This window comes from Diadema antillarum, unplaced genomic scaffold (assembly GCF_040938485.1).
Source record: "Diadema antillarum isolate AM-2024a unplaced genomic scaffold, OU_Dant_1.0 seq00000735_RagTag, whole genome shotgun sequence".
NCBI classification, from domain to species: Eukaryota; Metazoa; Echinodermata; class Echinoidea; order Diadematoida; family Diadematidae; genus Diadema; species Diadema antillarum.
Window position 1 is genome coordinate 1,639,890 of NW_027271635.1, and position 14,378 is coordinate 1,654,267.

The 14,378-nt window shown below is 37.2% G+C and overlaps 1 protein-coding gene across 1 annotated transcript; it reads right to left on the reverse strand.

Moving 5' to 3' along the window:
• Positions 1-1,266: 1,266 nt before the first annotated feature.
• LOC139738316 (coagulation factor XIII B chain-like) lies at positions 1,267-5,428 on the reverse strand. The gene is made up of 5 exons (XM_071648956.1): positions 5,365-5,428; positions 4,660-4,839; positions 3,338-3,535; positions 2,468-2,659; positions 1,267-1,466 (listed from the first exon to the last, which is right to left on the reverse strand). The coding sequence occupies exons 1-5, from the start codon at positions 5,426-5,428 to the stop codon at positions 1,267-1,269; spliced, it is 834 nt and encodes a 277-aa protein (XP_071505057.1).
• Between the last annotated feature and the right edge of the window lie 8,950 nt (positions 5,429-14,378).

The following is a 14,378-nucleotide window of genomic DNA, read 5'->3' on the forward strand; positions in this document are numbered from 1 at the left end:
AAGTAGTCCCAATAAAAGGTGGGTCCTAGCCTTTATCATGACTTTTTTTCAATACTGGATATCTCAGCCATTTCAAAACCATTTCAAAACAGTCCCCCCCCCCCCTGTTGCTTTGTTGTAAAGATTCGTGTCTTCCCCAGCCTGTGCGGCCACGTAACACAAATTATCTCAATTCAATTATAATTCATCGACTCGAAGTGACCTGTCATCTTAAAAGAAAACTATCATGTATTTTTCTTTCGCTGCGTACCACAAACACCACGGTATTACAATGACATTTAAAGGTTAGTCTCTTTTTCTCTCCAAAAAAAAATTCTGAATAATCATAAAGCATGTAATATAATGGATCAAACTGTAGAATCCAACTAGCAAATTTATATGAAAAAGCAAAAATGAAAACATACATCATTTCATCGGTAGCTAATGCACCCAAGTCGAAAAATAGGGACACGCAAATGGAATGTAATTTTTTGAGAAGAGATGTTAAGTATCAATTCTGTACATACTAGATTTTTGTTGATTGCAATGAAGATTTAAACATACTTGGGGATTTTTTTTTTGTTCCATTGCATACGTGACAGGCGTTTTCTTTATTCGTATTTTTTTCAGCTAACAAGGAAACACACACACACACATAGACACACACACAAAAGAAATAAAAAAGAAGAATACTTAACAGAGACACTCCTTAACAAGTAAAAAGCCGCGTAAGATTGAACATGGTATTACATTTGGGCCACATAAAGGCAAAACAAAACAAAAAAGCAAAACAGGACAAATGTCCAATTTACGTAGACAATGCATCCAGTTCTGTAGCTGCTGAGTACACACACGACTGCTTCAATAATACACCTTTGAATAATGAAGATTTGAGGGCTTACGTTTCAGCTTGATGTAATGGTTTTGCAGTTCAGCAATGAAGAATTGAATGATTAATTCAATCGCACTCCTCAATATACTTTCCTTCGTACGCTCTTATTTTGGTCATGTTATATTTTCGTACTCTATTCCCCAGTTACTTAAATTATATTCTCGTCATCTTTCACCAGTCTAATTCCTCATTCTTATACATAAAAGTTCACATTCGACTCTGCCTCTCTGTTTTTGCATCCATCAATCCCTAAAATCATGAATAAATGTTATTCATTTTCATTCCATTTCTATTTAAAGTGATCGGCGTGAAGCTGACGTTGCTGAACGCGTACGCAATAGAACACGTACACGGTGATGGTATACATGTAGGTCGTCCGCCGTCCAGGGCGAATCCTACTTGCACGTGACCTCAGCGTCTGGAAGCCACACACCGTTGACACACCTCTGCACACTGGGACCGACAAGGATCTTGTCCCCGACGCACGTGTTCTTCATGACTTGGTTGAAGCCGTATATGGCCCTGGCCGTTTCGGATCCGCCAGAGAGAGGGTAGGAATAGACCGAGGAATCGCGGTCTGGAATCTTGCAGTTATCTGTGTGTGTGTGTGTGTGTGTGTGTGTGTGTGTGTGTGTATGTGTCATTTCATAGTATTATGGGAAAGAAAAACAAATCATACGCATTTAAGTCGAAGGAACAGTGTAATGAATTTCATATGATGCATATTTTCGGAGCTTCACCCTTATTTCTTACTCATTTCTTGATTTTAAAACACTGCCTTAATTTTAAAACACTACCTTTAAGGTCATGATATTATAATTTTTTTTTTTTTAGTGAATTAGACAAATTTTGCAACCTCGTCTAATTTCCCAAAAATGTTTTAAAGAGGTAAATTCGTTTCAAATGAATTCAAATTCATTTTAGGGTTGGCGGTGTTTTGTTTTTGTTTTGTGTATTTTGTGGGGTTTTTTTCGAAAGAGAGAGATATTTCTCTCTATCTGTGTGTGTGTGTGTGTGTGTGTGTGTGTGTGTTTCTGACTTAAAACTGAATCAAACTTGTTTTATTTAAGGGGGTGATGCAATTTCGCTTGAGCTGGAGCTCCAGGTTTCCAACGTTTTGTAATGATGATTATAGTAAACCCTTTATGAAGTAATGAAAGAGCATATAATTCTAAGAGGAATTCAAAGTTTATTTGATGAAAACTGGTTTTGAAATGGCTGAGATATCCAAAACAAAGCGATACTGATAAAAGGTAGGACCCACCTTTTATTTGGATCGCTTTGTTTTACTTTTGTTTTGATATCTCAGCCATTTCAAAAAACGGTTTTCATCAAACATTTGTCAAACTTTTAATTCCTTTTAGAATAGTATGCTCTTTAACATTTCATAAGGCTGTTTCTAAGTATCTCGCAAAAGTTAAAAGTTGACTCCTCACCTCAACCAATACTACACCCATCCCTTCAATCTTACTCCAAAGTAGGATGTGCTGGGAAATTCAAAGGTGTGAAATTTAAATGATGGCAAGATGTTGATATCTCCAGGAAACATACCTCGGAATAACTCAATGAATCAAAGACTAACCTCCTAAAACTTACCGTGACAAGTCATCTTGGTGGGGTCTGGGCTCCACTCGCCATTTTGCTGGCAGTAGATAACCGTGGCTCCCTTGGCGGTGTACATGACGCCATCAACACATGAAAGAGTCACTTCGGAATTGGCAGGGTAACTCTCCAGCTTGGGAGACACGCGAACGAGCTTCTCGTCCGACAGAGAAGGTGGCGCGCACTCTACAACAGAATGAACAAAAAAAAAAAAAAAAAAAAAACTTGTCATTGTGGCAACGGAAGAGCCTTTGAAACAGCAAAAATGACATTTCTGTACCCATTATTTTCTTGTAGGCATCCTCTGACTTTTTTTATTCATCATTTTTTAATCATTATTCTTGTAATATCTCAGCTTAAAGGCCGGAAAGTCTATTATATTACTAATACGCTTGCTTGAATGCAATACCGGCGATTATTGCAATGTCATTCAGTTAATTCCATTTTCTTCTTCCACAGAAAATAATATACGAAAATTACAAATGATCTTAAGTGCACAATAGTTGACTGCACGATGGAAAACCAGAGGCTCTCTTACAATATCACTTCCCTGCTAATAATTTTGTAACGAAATAAGTTTTCAACTGATAATTTTGCTGCTCTTAATTTTGACATAACAGTAAAAGTTTTGGTGGCTTTGTACCAAACTAATTATTATTTTTGCAACAGAACCAGACATGGTTCCTTTTGGCGCGGCATAAGAAAAAACAAACAAACAAACAAACAAACAAAAAACAATACATAACAAAAACAAAGCCAAACAAACAAAAACAGCACAAAAAAAGACCTAGATGCCGTTACCGTGCTCGGTGTGCGGACCCGTATCCACGGGTGTATAAAACAGTGACAGGTTCTTCATCTTACCGTGACACGTGGGCAAGGTCTCTGGTACCCAGATACCATTCTCACAAGCTGCCTCCACCGGTCCGAGCGGGGTGCCCTCATCGGCGCATGCGTACTGGATAACTTCCTCGTTGTCGTAGACAGTCTTGCTTCCGTCTGGGCCAGTGCCAACGGGGAAGTGGAGCACGCCAGACTCCACAGTAGGAGCCTTACATTGAGCTATTTACCGTTCAGTATAGAAGAGAAATATCAGCTGATAACATCGGCTTTGGAGCAAAGCATACTAGAATATTAAGCCAATCAAATAAACAGGCCAACGATCATAAAAGTATTTGATGCAACCTTTCTCTTTCTTTCTTTTTCCTTTTCTCAGTATGAACTGCAATACAAATCGTTTGAGCTACGTGAAGCAATATTTTCTCCGAGGAGTCTACCCATAACAATCGTTTGTTATTATCAGTAGTTATAGTATTGTTATTATTATTATTATTATTATTATTATTATTATTATTATTATCGTTATTATTACAGGGCCTTTTAGTGCACTTTCTCTCTCATTGTCTCTGATCATCAACCAATTAAATCAATGTAGTTTCTAAAGAGTCTGTCTAGTTACTGCTGTTGTTGTTGTCTTTGTTATTAGCACCATTGTTGCGCAAATTAGCTCTTTCTATGTCCTAATCACTATGTTATGAATAGCATAATTGTATTCCTTTCTAATTTCCTTATAAACATGATGTATTACAATGATTCAAGAACGTTATACCATGGAGTTACATTGTACAGTCTGTTTCTTCCACAACATGTAGCATACATTATTCTTTTGGCAAAAGAAGAAGAGTGACGTACAAAATTGTATTCATAATTATAACGTTCTGCCGAAAAAAAGGACTTTTTTCCGTTTGAATTTGAATATCTAGATGTATGGAACAGTACAGATAAAGGAATCGAAATGAAATAAACACAAGCAAGGTAAACTTCTCGCTCAGAATTATGATGCATATTATTTGGTAGTTGCGAGATACGACAGATCATCATGCATTGTTACATTGCCTATTAAACAATGAGATTCCTTACTTAAAGAACCACAAATACAAATCCCCTTAAAGCAGACAAACAAAGCCACGAAATTTAGCGTGATGTTGTCATGAAAACAGACAATGATGAAAAAAGGGTAAATGAATGCTAATACAATAAAAATGTAGTCAATTTGGCAATCCGCCTCTTTTTCTTTGACAATCATCTCCTGAACACAATGATTGTCAACCATATCTTGTGTCGATGCGTGTGTACGTATAATATAGTTGGAGGAAAAAAAAAGGAGGGGGGGGGGGGTAAGTTACCTAGACACTCGTTGTCCTCGATCCTTGGGCTCCACTCGCCCGAGTCCATACAGTAGGAGTAGTCCGAACCGGACTGCGTGTACCCTTCCCTGCAGGAGATCGTGACGCGGGACCATGTCGTGTACGACGACTCGGCGGGTGTTACGAGAACATTGTCAAGGCCAGACGGCAATGTACAGTCTTGATGGAAGAGGGGTATAACGGGATAATCATAGCAAATAAGTGATGGTGTGATGCGATGACCATTTTTCTTTTTTATGTTAATATGCAAACACACAAACACACATACACACACACACACACACACACACACACGCATTCACATAAATAGATACTTAAAACATACATTAGTATACAATATGTTATCGTCTTAGAGGATATTATTTGTGCGACTATGGTATAACATTGCACACACAATCACAAAGATTATGATTAATTCAATCAAAGCTTATTCAATCATGTCCAGAGAGAAAGCTAGGATTATTGAGATCTCGATGTCAAAACTGAAAACATAATGATTCATATATTGCTCGCTGACCACCAAACCGCGTGAACAACACTACCATAGAGACAAATTGTGATCTACAATGATTAGTGTAAATTGGTTTGGCAAAGTTTCGCTATGCATTTTGAAAGAGATTTTCCGCTCATGCTTCAAGTAACAGAAAGAACACCATACTTAAGTTTAGTGATGAATAATCTTACCAGCAGATGTCCTTTTGAAAGCAACTGCTATCAACGCCAAACAGCAAATCGTTCCTATCTTCATTTCGGCCGTCAGTAATTATCTCACACACATACAGACAATGGATGCAATATGAGTGTCGACCAATATTACTTGTAGGGAATAGTAGTCGTTCTTTGCAGATTACAAATCTGTAAACTGAGCACAAGATCAACGAAGAGGTCAAAGGTTTCAAATGCGGATGTTCTTTACCACCGTGACTTCACCGGGGTGCCATTATAGAAAACAAAAAGAAACTACAGTACACACAGTTCTTGGCAATAAAGACTTCGGATTAATATTTAAACTCGGGTAAACATCGTATACAATGTGCATTCCAGGTGGGTATGGCTGAGCATTAAACGTGTAAGAAACTATAGTTTGTGTTTGGTGTAATGTTTGGATTGCTTATCTGATCAGGTGTTTGCTTGAGGTGGTGACATGATCGATGAGCTGTGATAAGCAGTTGATTTTTGGAGATCAAAGTGAGTGTGCCAAAACGTCAAGTACTTTTATATGATTATGGCAGTGGTTCATTAAATCAATGGACATTTTTTTTTTTATTAATATCATTATTCTATGTATGGTTTATATTGTTGTTGTGTTATAATCATGACACGTTATATTATTCTGTTATCACTGTTAAAACCGTTGTTTTTTAAAATATCATCGATATTAACATTGGTTGTACTTTGAGGTTTGTTTATTCTTGATGTTGTGTGTGTGTGTGGTGTTTTTTTTTGGGGGGGGGAGAGAAAATCTGTGCGCTGTGATCAAGCACAAGCATAAAATGGGCATAAGTGCCTTAAGCTTTATGTAAAAAACATCTCTCCATGTATAAGTTGACGTAGATAACTAAGATGGGACATGTTTCATCAAACTCGGACATAAGCTACCCCCCCCCCCAAGAAAAAAAAATAAAATGAAATAAAATACCAGTAAGTTAAGGAAAATGCAATAAAACAGCTTAATTAAGAAGCAGTGATGATTAGACTCTGCTTAAATTACCCCTGCGAGGAAGGTTTCCTATCCTATGAAGTATTCTTTTCACCGCTTCTAAAGCGACGCACTTGATTATAATCACCCCACTGAGCTCAAGGTCGACAATTTGCTTAGAATCCCGTTACCAGATCGAATGGACGAGTGCAACGGCGCACACGCACGCACACAAAAGGACACTTACATACATGAATACATTTTGTGTGCACTTTGACCAGCATGTATTGGCAATTACAAATAGGCAATGTAGATAGGTTAAACGCTAGCGGAAGTTCAGTTCGATACTGAAAAGGGACCCGTGTTTAGTTAATGACAGATATGTTATACAATATATATAATTATAGTACATACATGCATACCTACATAAATCTACATACATGAAACAGTAAATCCCATCATCATTAACATTGTCATCATCAACATCTAACACACTGAACATTCAAAGCATCATATCTAATACTACTACTACACATAGGCCCTAGTCAAATTCTTAGCTGCAACGTAGGCTACAGGTGTAATTGCATTTGCTCGTACACAGCTTGCTAGAACAGGATCATTGATTTCGTGGTCGACACTAAAACCTGATCAGGAGTAAGCAGTAAGGACCTCTCCGTTTTTACCCTGATCTATAGCATGTTGACTGTGATATATATCTTTTTAAAGGATTTTACGTTGTAGTGAACACTCGTAAGCAAAAAACAAAACAAAACAAAACAAAACGAAACAAAACAAAAACTAGAAAGTCGAGAGTGTTTGGGCGAGATCTGCGACTGTAATTGCCATTCATGACCAGGAGAAATCCTAACCCGGCATTCGTAAATTGCGCGAAGATCAAGGTCGTATTTGGGAGATTCATAGCTTCGTTTTCAACACTAAAACCAATAATTGAAAACGTTTTCCCATCAATTTTGATATTAACGTTAAATTGACTACTAATGCAATGTAGTTTTAATTTTGCCAGAATTTGTCTACATGAGGACAATGCAACAAAACAGGAACGACTGCTTCAACGTCTTCAGGTGATCTTTACATTTTTACTGATCCGTAACAATAAACTCTCTCAATATCAATGTGACTATTCAGTGGCGGATCTAGAGGGGGGCGCAACCGGCGCACGCCCCCCCCCCTTTATTTTTCGTAAAAAACAAAAGAAATAAAAAGAAAAACAATGAAATGAAACCCGGAAGTGGCACCAGAAATATTAGTCACGCCCCCCCCCCCCCCCCTTACAGAATTCCTGGATCCGCCCCTGCTATTGACACCTGAAAGCCACCACAGGAACGTGCCCATGTTTTGAAACCTTGCGGTATCTTGCGTCATTTGAGTTGATATGATGTGTGACACGTCTGCGCTTTTTCGCAAAACAGGACAGAAAAACAGGACACAAAATTTACTTTGCGATCAGTTACGACTCGATTCCAATTTGGACCAGCGTACTTTATCATCATCATTAGGTGTAAATTTGACCTCTTCATAAAAACAAGTATGCAAATATGTTCCCTGTAGGAATTGATTGTCATGATGATACAGGTGTAAGAATGACTGCACATATATCTTAGGCTTAGTTTAAGGAAATCTGTATCAGAATCAGGTGTCAAACACCAGTAGATTGAAAACAACAATAGCCACAAACACAAAAGAAAACGTAGGCAAGCATAATAGACATTCACTTTTCTAATAGTTTATTGCGAGAAAGTGCAAAGTGATGAAGAAAATGATTGCCAGCATAAAAGGAAACAATATGTTAAAAGCAATGTCATAGTTGATATCATTATTCACTTCAAACGCTTGTAAAATCATGCTTGAATAGAGGGTTACACATTTGTATTAATTAAGCTGGGAATTCGATTGTTGTTCATCTCAATTTGTTCGAACATTCCTTCCATTTCATGTTTTCGTTTTCTTGTTTTTGTGTTTGCTTTTATTCCGGAAGTTGTTGATTTCAATATGAGGGAGTAAAGAATGCCTGCCCATTATAATTTCATATTTGGACTGAACAACAGCAAACTATACAACATCGCAGAGCTCAATAGAATAGCTTAAAAGATATGAGGGCTAGAGCTGCAACATTCAAGTGATGGCCCAGCCCATCACTATTATATCCGCGTTTATCGATCCCTCCTATCTCCTCCTAGATCTGATGTGAATGAACAAAGCTGCTACATGCATGTTGCAAAATATCTTGGGTTAGTATTTCTTACTTGATGAAGTAATGTGCGATTTAAAAAGACAATGTAGTTATGGAATCCATAAAGAATACTTCGGGCGTCAAATGCTAATAACTTGATTTCGTCGAGTCATGGTGGTGAGTAAATTTCACATCGGCTGTACACGTCAACGCGGGAGGTCAAGTTAAACTAAATATTACTCTCCAATCATAGCTGGCTAATAACTTGTTATCAGCCTGGGTATTATTTTAAGCTCAGAATATGCAATGTTGGAAAATATCATCAATAGAAAGTAGGAGAAAGGCAAGTTTTACTGTAAATTTGCCATTTAAGCGAAAGACCCGAAAAAGTGGAAGAGCTACAAATCTTTATTTTGCAAAATATTAACGTCATCATAACATCCTTTCTCCATCAATCTATACCTGTCATCATGTTTTTACTATCATTTTTATCCTTGAAACTACCACAGCAACTTCCGCTCTATCTTAATTTCACACTCCTCTTCGTTCAGTCAAGCTTGAAATACAACTAAATCGAAAGCAAATAAAGGCGCGAGGTATTACACTCTGTAAAGAAGGTGTAATGACCTAAGTAAAGGGGAAAACATTAAGCTAAACGAGACTATTATGAATCACAATCGACGAAGGAATTGAGTTTCTGTTCATCTTGTTCTCGGTTTCCTAGTGTGGGTCGTTTACTTCGGCATGACATCCTGGAAGAAAAGAAAAAGACAAAGAAAAAAGAAGCGGGTATAAATTAAGACATAATGCTATTGTGAGCCACTTACCAACAGAGAATGATAATTCTGAAAAGACAGGTCAATAGATATCGACAGATATTACCTAACATAATACACGACATATGATATTGAACAGAAGTGGAAAAAATAGTCCATGACTATATATTTGTGTCTGCTTTAATTTCTTCGAATGTTTGGAAAAAAAAAATGTCCACATATTTGACAGACAGCCTTCGAAGCTTTTGCGTTTAAAGCGACTACAGGGAACCAAAATTTCAGGTAGCGGTCATACAAGAGCTGACAGGAAATCTTTGTTCAAAGTGTGAACACAAACGTGAAACACAAGGTTCATTAGTAGTGGCATAAGCACCTCCACACAAAGAAAAAAAGAAATCTAGAAAATCATAGTATGACATTATTATACATTATATGATATTATGATAATTCAATCAGGGTTCTTTCAAGACAGTTTAAGCAATGTTTCCAGGAGCCCTGATGAGATATCAATAGACCAGCTTTTCCCTGTAGCCATGATTTCCACATTCGGGTAAAGAATGACATCGCTAATAAAACGTCTTGTCCGATTGTGACTTTTGAAAATCCCAGACGGGGTTCGGAGTTCACTCGTAACCTTCCTAGCGGTCGAAAAACAGGGTGCTTGATTCTGAAGAAAATGCGAGATACCCGGCATCACAACAGACGCATAAAGCTGTTGAATATTGACTTCCTTACCGTGTTGTGTGTTGGAATGTGTGGGTGTGTGGATGTGTGTGTTCGTGGTTTTGTTTGGTTGTGCCTGTGTGCGTGTCTGCGTTTTTGTTTTTAGTGTTGTTGATGCTGCTGGTGGTGTTGTTTGGGCGTATCGCTTTTTTTATCTTCCATCGAAAGCTGTCAAACATACTTTCTGGCAAATAGGATTCACCTGTGCATGTCTTTGTCATGTAAGGGAATAGATCGATAGAAGACAATAATAGTAACGGCTCTATTGCGGTTTTGGCGTTACGCTTCCGTGTCATCCCCCCTAAAAAAAAAAAAAAATAAATAAATAAATAAATAAATAAATAAATAAAAAATAAAAAAATGAATAAATAAATAAATAAATGAATAAATAAATAAATAAATTAATTAATTAATCAAGATTAAATTTTAAAAAAAATTAAAAAAAATAAATGAATAAATAAATGAATAAATAAATGAATAAATAAATAAATAAATAAATAAATTAAAATTAAATTAAAAAAATGAAAAATAAAAAAATCAGTACCGTACAAAATCATCGACTGAATACCTGGCCACCAATGTCATGTGACATTCTATCCATTCTTACCATCGGGGTGCTTCGGTGACCAGAAACGCTGGCACCACTCGAATCGGCGAATTCATCGGCAAATGATGATCGGCACATGTAATTGCCCTGTAGGTTACCAATGCGGGAAGAAAAAAAAATGGCTAAAACGAAAGAAATCAAAAGCGTGTTAATACATTGACTGCTTGCATTTTTCAATGCGTCTCCTCGCTGATGTGTGCACGAGTGTGTGCCTCAGTCTTCAACAATTATGGCGTTTTATTCACTTTTGTTTCTCTTTCGACATGGGCCTACTCAACGGAGAGAAAATGTCGTTACCGCAGGAAAATAATGGTGGTCACTGCTAAATACCAATCTTGGCGACTCGGCGTCTATGGTCAATCAGTTTCAATCCTTATTTCAAATGTCCAAGTATGTTATTTGTTAAAGATTTTCATTCAACTTATTTTCAGCCAGTGCAGGCTAATTCTATGTGTGGTTTGATAATAGGCAAATAAACGAAATGAATGAATGACTGATAAATGTGAGCCTTGTTAAACATCGCATCTGGTGATTATGATGCTAATTTTGTCATACAAGTTATATGTTTATATACATATACATATATCTATATATACAGTGTATATATATATATATATATATATATATGAAGAGTTTGTTTGCACAAACCGATAAGTCCATTTTTGAAGATTTTGAAGTACGGTCTCTGTCATAAAGTACAAAATAATACCTTTTAAATGATATATTGGTCACTACATATGAAGGTTCATTTTTGAAGTTATGGTCCAAAGAAGCAAAAATTTTCTTATTATTTATTTTTCTCGACCTTTAATCGCAAATATCTCCATTTGGCAAATATGGACTTATCGGTTTTTGCAAACAAACTCTTCATATAATTATATATATATATATATATATATATATATATAATAGCATACATACTTATGATACAGGCCGGCAGTGCATGACAAAAGTTATAGTGCACGTAAAATATAACGATTGCAGACGATAACCTACTATCGATTTGATATCGGTTTTTGCTCCCTCAGTTTAATCATCGAGTACTGAATCCCGCACCTCATCGACGCGATTGCGCCACAACCGCGATATGCTTTGCTCGATATTATCGTTATTCTCGATTCTCGCTGGCTATGCCAGCAACTTTGTGTGGGACTAGACTATCAGCGGTAGATTTAAACATGGAAGCTGAAATGAACAGGTTCGCTACTTTTACAGAGACTGATCTATATAAACAGTATCTTAGACAATAAGGACACAAAGGATGTCATCAAATACGCCCTACGAATTTTGGACTCCTACTGTTCTGAAAAGGAATCAATCCGACGGATATTGAGCAAGTCAACCCAAGACTTGTGCCGCTTTCTCCGTACATTCTACGCGGAAGTGCGCCGTGGAAATGGGTAGCGTGTGTACGGTATACGCTAAGCGCTCTTTGATCACGCTACGCTATGAACTTTTACTACGACATTTACAACACACTCTCGGAATCCACTTGTGCAGCAATGGTGACTTCAATGATGCCTGGCACGAGCCTTGTGTTTAAATCCAGTAGATCCCTAATCCTACAAAACATCATCTAGTCCTGGTCCTGGACCCACAGTGCAGTAAGTAAACTTAGGGCGTCTAACGTGTTACTGTTAGATGCATGGTAGACCTATTGTAGGGTCAAGTGTTAACTAACGGTAGTTAGCTCTGTCGCTCGTAAGTGACGTAGAAGATCTAGTAGTATAACGTTAGGCCAGGGCCCCTAGACCTAATCTATCGTAGGGCCTAGAAATCGTTAACGTTAGATATAACCACGTAGACCCTAACACGTCAGGATTTTGTCTACACAGGTTCAAAGAAACTGGTATTATTGCTTGTCTAGACACGTGAAGAGTCTTAAATGATCTAGGCTTTCGTATTTTTTTCAATTTATCTTGCCTGGGTATGTATGCTATTTTATATAACACATAGTGCATGACATCTTATTGCACTATAACAAGTACCAAGTACCTCCAAATTCTGAATTTGCCCTCAGGCAATTATATTCAATTCGGCCTGCGGCCTCATTGAATATAACTGGCCTTCGGGGCAAATTCAGAATTTGTCGGTGCTTATATTGTTATAGTGCATTCAGCCTCATGCACTATATATATAATATATGTGACCGTGCACCTCAAAACGAACATAAAGTCGCACACACTGATTTTGCGCGAGGACTGAAAATAAGTAAAATGGGTCAACCTAGCCGAACTTGACTTTTTCATATTTTCTGAAAGAGCGGGTCTTCTTTTACATTATGCTAAAATTTGGTATCATAAAACGGGCAGGAAAGTGTGTTTTTTAGCAGTTTATCTCGCACATTTTTAGTAGAATAGTGTGATTAGGTGTGTCTTTGAATCCCTTTTTCATTTCTGAAAAAACCTTGTCCACACTCTTCACTTCCAACTCTAATAACTTTTGAAAGGATAGTGCTACTGCTTTGAAAGTTGGCATTAATTATGGACAGAATGTGTTAATGAGGCATGCTTAATTTCACTTTAATGTGATAATCCCTTCATTGTTGTTACTCTGGTGGTTTACTTCCTGTTTTTTGTCCCATTCATCGCACAGCCAGCACGGTTTAGTAAAGATTAAGCACTTGAATAGACACTGTACTTCAGAGCCTCTCTTCTCAGTTCACACTTTTCCTGAGTTTGTGCTGTCTTTCCAATATTTAGTTAGGTTAGGAGAGTCCATTTGAATTGAGTTATACATCATTTTAAAGCTTAAAGTCTGCTCTTTCAGAATATGGTCTTAACTAAAAATTCATGTCTGGCGACTTTTTGTTTGTTTTGAGGTGCAGGGTCACATATATAATTTCATTTCAGTCATGTACTGTCCATATCATGGATATCTGTTTCGTTTATTTGATTTCTCAAAAAAAGAAATACATGACACGACATAAGCAACATTCAAATGACATGCAAGACATAAGAAAAACATCATTTTGTCAACATTATAAAGCATGGAAACAGATATCTTATGTCAATATCAGTTTTTAAACATAAACATTATTGATATATTTTGATATAAAATATGCATTTGTGTGTGAATGTGTGTGTGTGTGTGTGCGTATGTGTGCATGTCTATGCATTGATCTTTGCACACATTTTCGAAATGACACGAAACTGACCTCATCGGTGAGTCTCTGCTTGTCCACAGCATTCGAAACTCCCCCGTGCGGAACTATATCGCGGAAGGATACCTTCATCAGCTGCTTTCTCCTAGCTTGCACAAAGCACCGTGCCAAGACAGCAAAGAGAATGACTGATCCCAAAAGAGCGCTGAGACAGACGCAAGTAATAATCAGTATAAGTGTCCCAGGACCTGCAAATAAAGCATTACATAATGTTCATGGGTGGTTATGTTCAAGGTTCAATGTCAATCAGTACTCGTTTCTATGGCGTCATTGAATCTACATACAAAATGTCGGGCATAAGACATACAGTGAAGATCAATTTAATCTTCCAGAGACTTATGATGAACCAATTTAAATGTATACATCACAGGGACATAGTATTTTTTTTAAGTGTCTTGTTTTCATATTAAAGTTGTTGGGAATCCGGCTAAAGCAGCCTTCTCTATCTATTAAAGTCAAATTGAAACGAAGAAATTCAAGAATTGTAGTCACATCCCTCCAAAAAGCTGAAGTAGATTGAAATGAAACTCGGTGTATTTGGTTTTATCATTCTGAATGGAAAGATTGGGTGTAATCTTAACTTTCATATATTCCGTGTA

Excerpts from the sequence above, each read along its gene's own strand:
- LOC139738316 (XM_071648956.1), bottom strand. The coding sequence starts at position 5,428 with ATGAAGATAGGAACGATTTGCTGTTTGGCGTTGATAGCAGTTGCTTTC. Across the intron at positions 4,840-5,364 it reads TTTCAAAAGGACATCTGCTG|ACTGTACATTGCCGTCTGGC; the intron begins GTAAGATTATTC and ends TCTTCCATCAAG. Across the intron at positions 2,660-3,337 it reads GACCTTGCCCACGTGTCACG|AGTGCGCGCCACCTTCTCTG; the intron begins GTAAGATGAAGA and ends ATTCTGTTGTAG.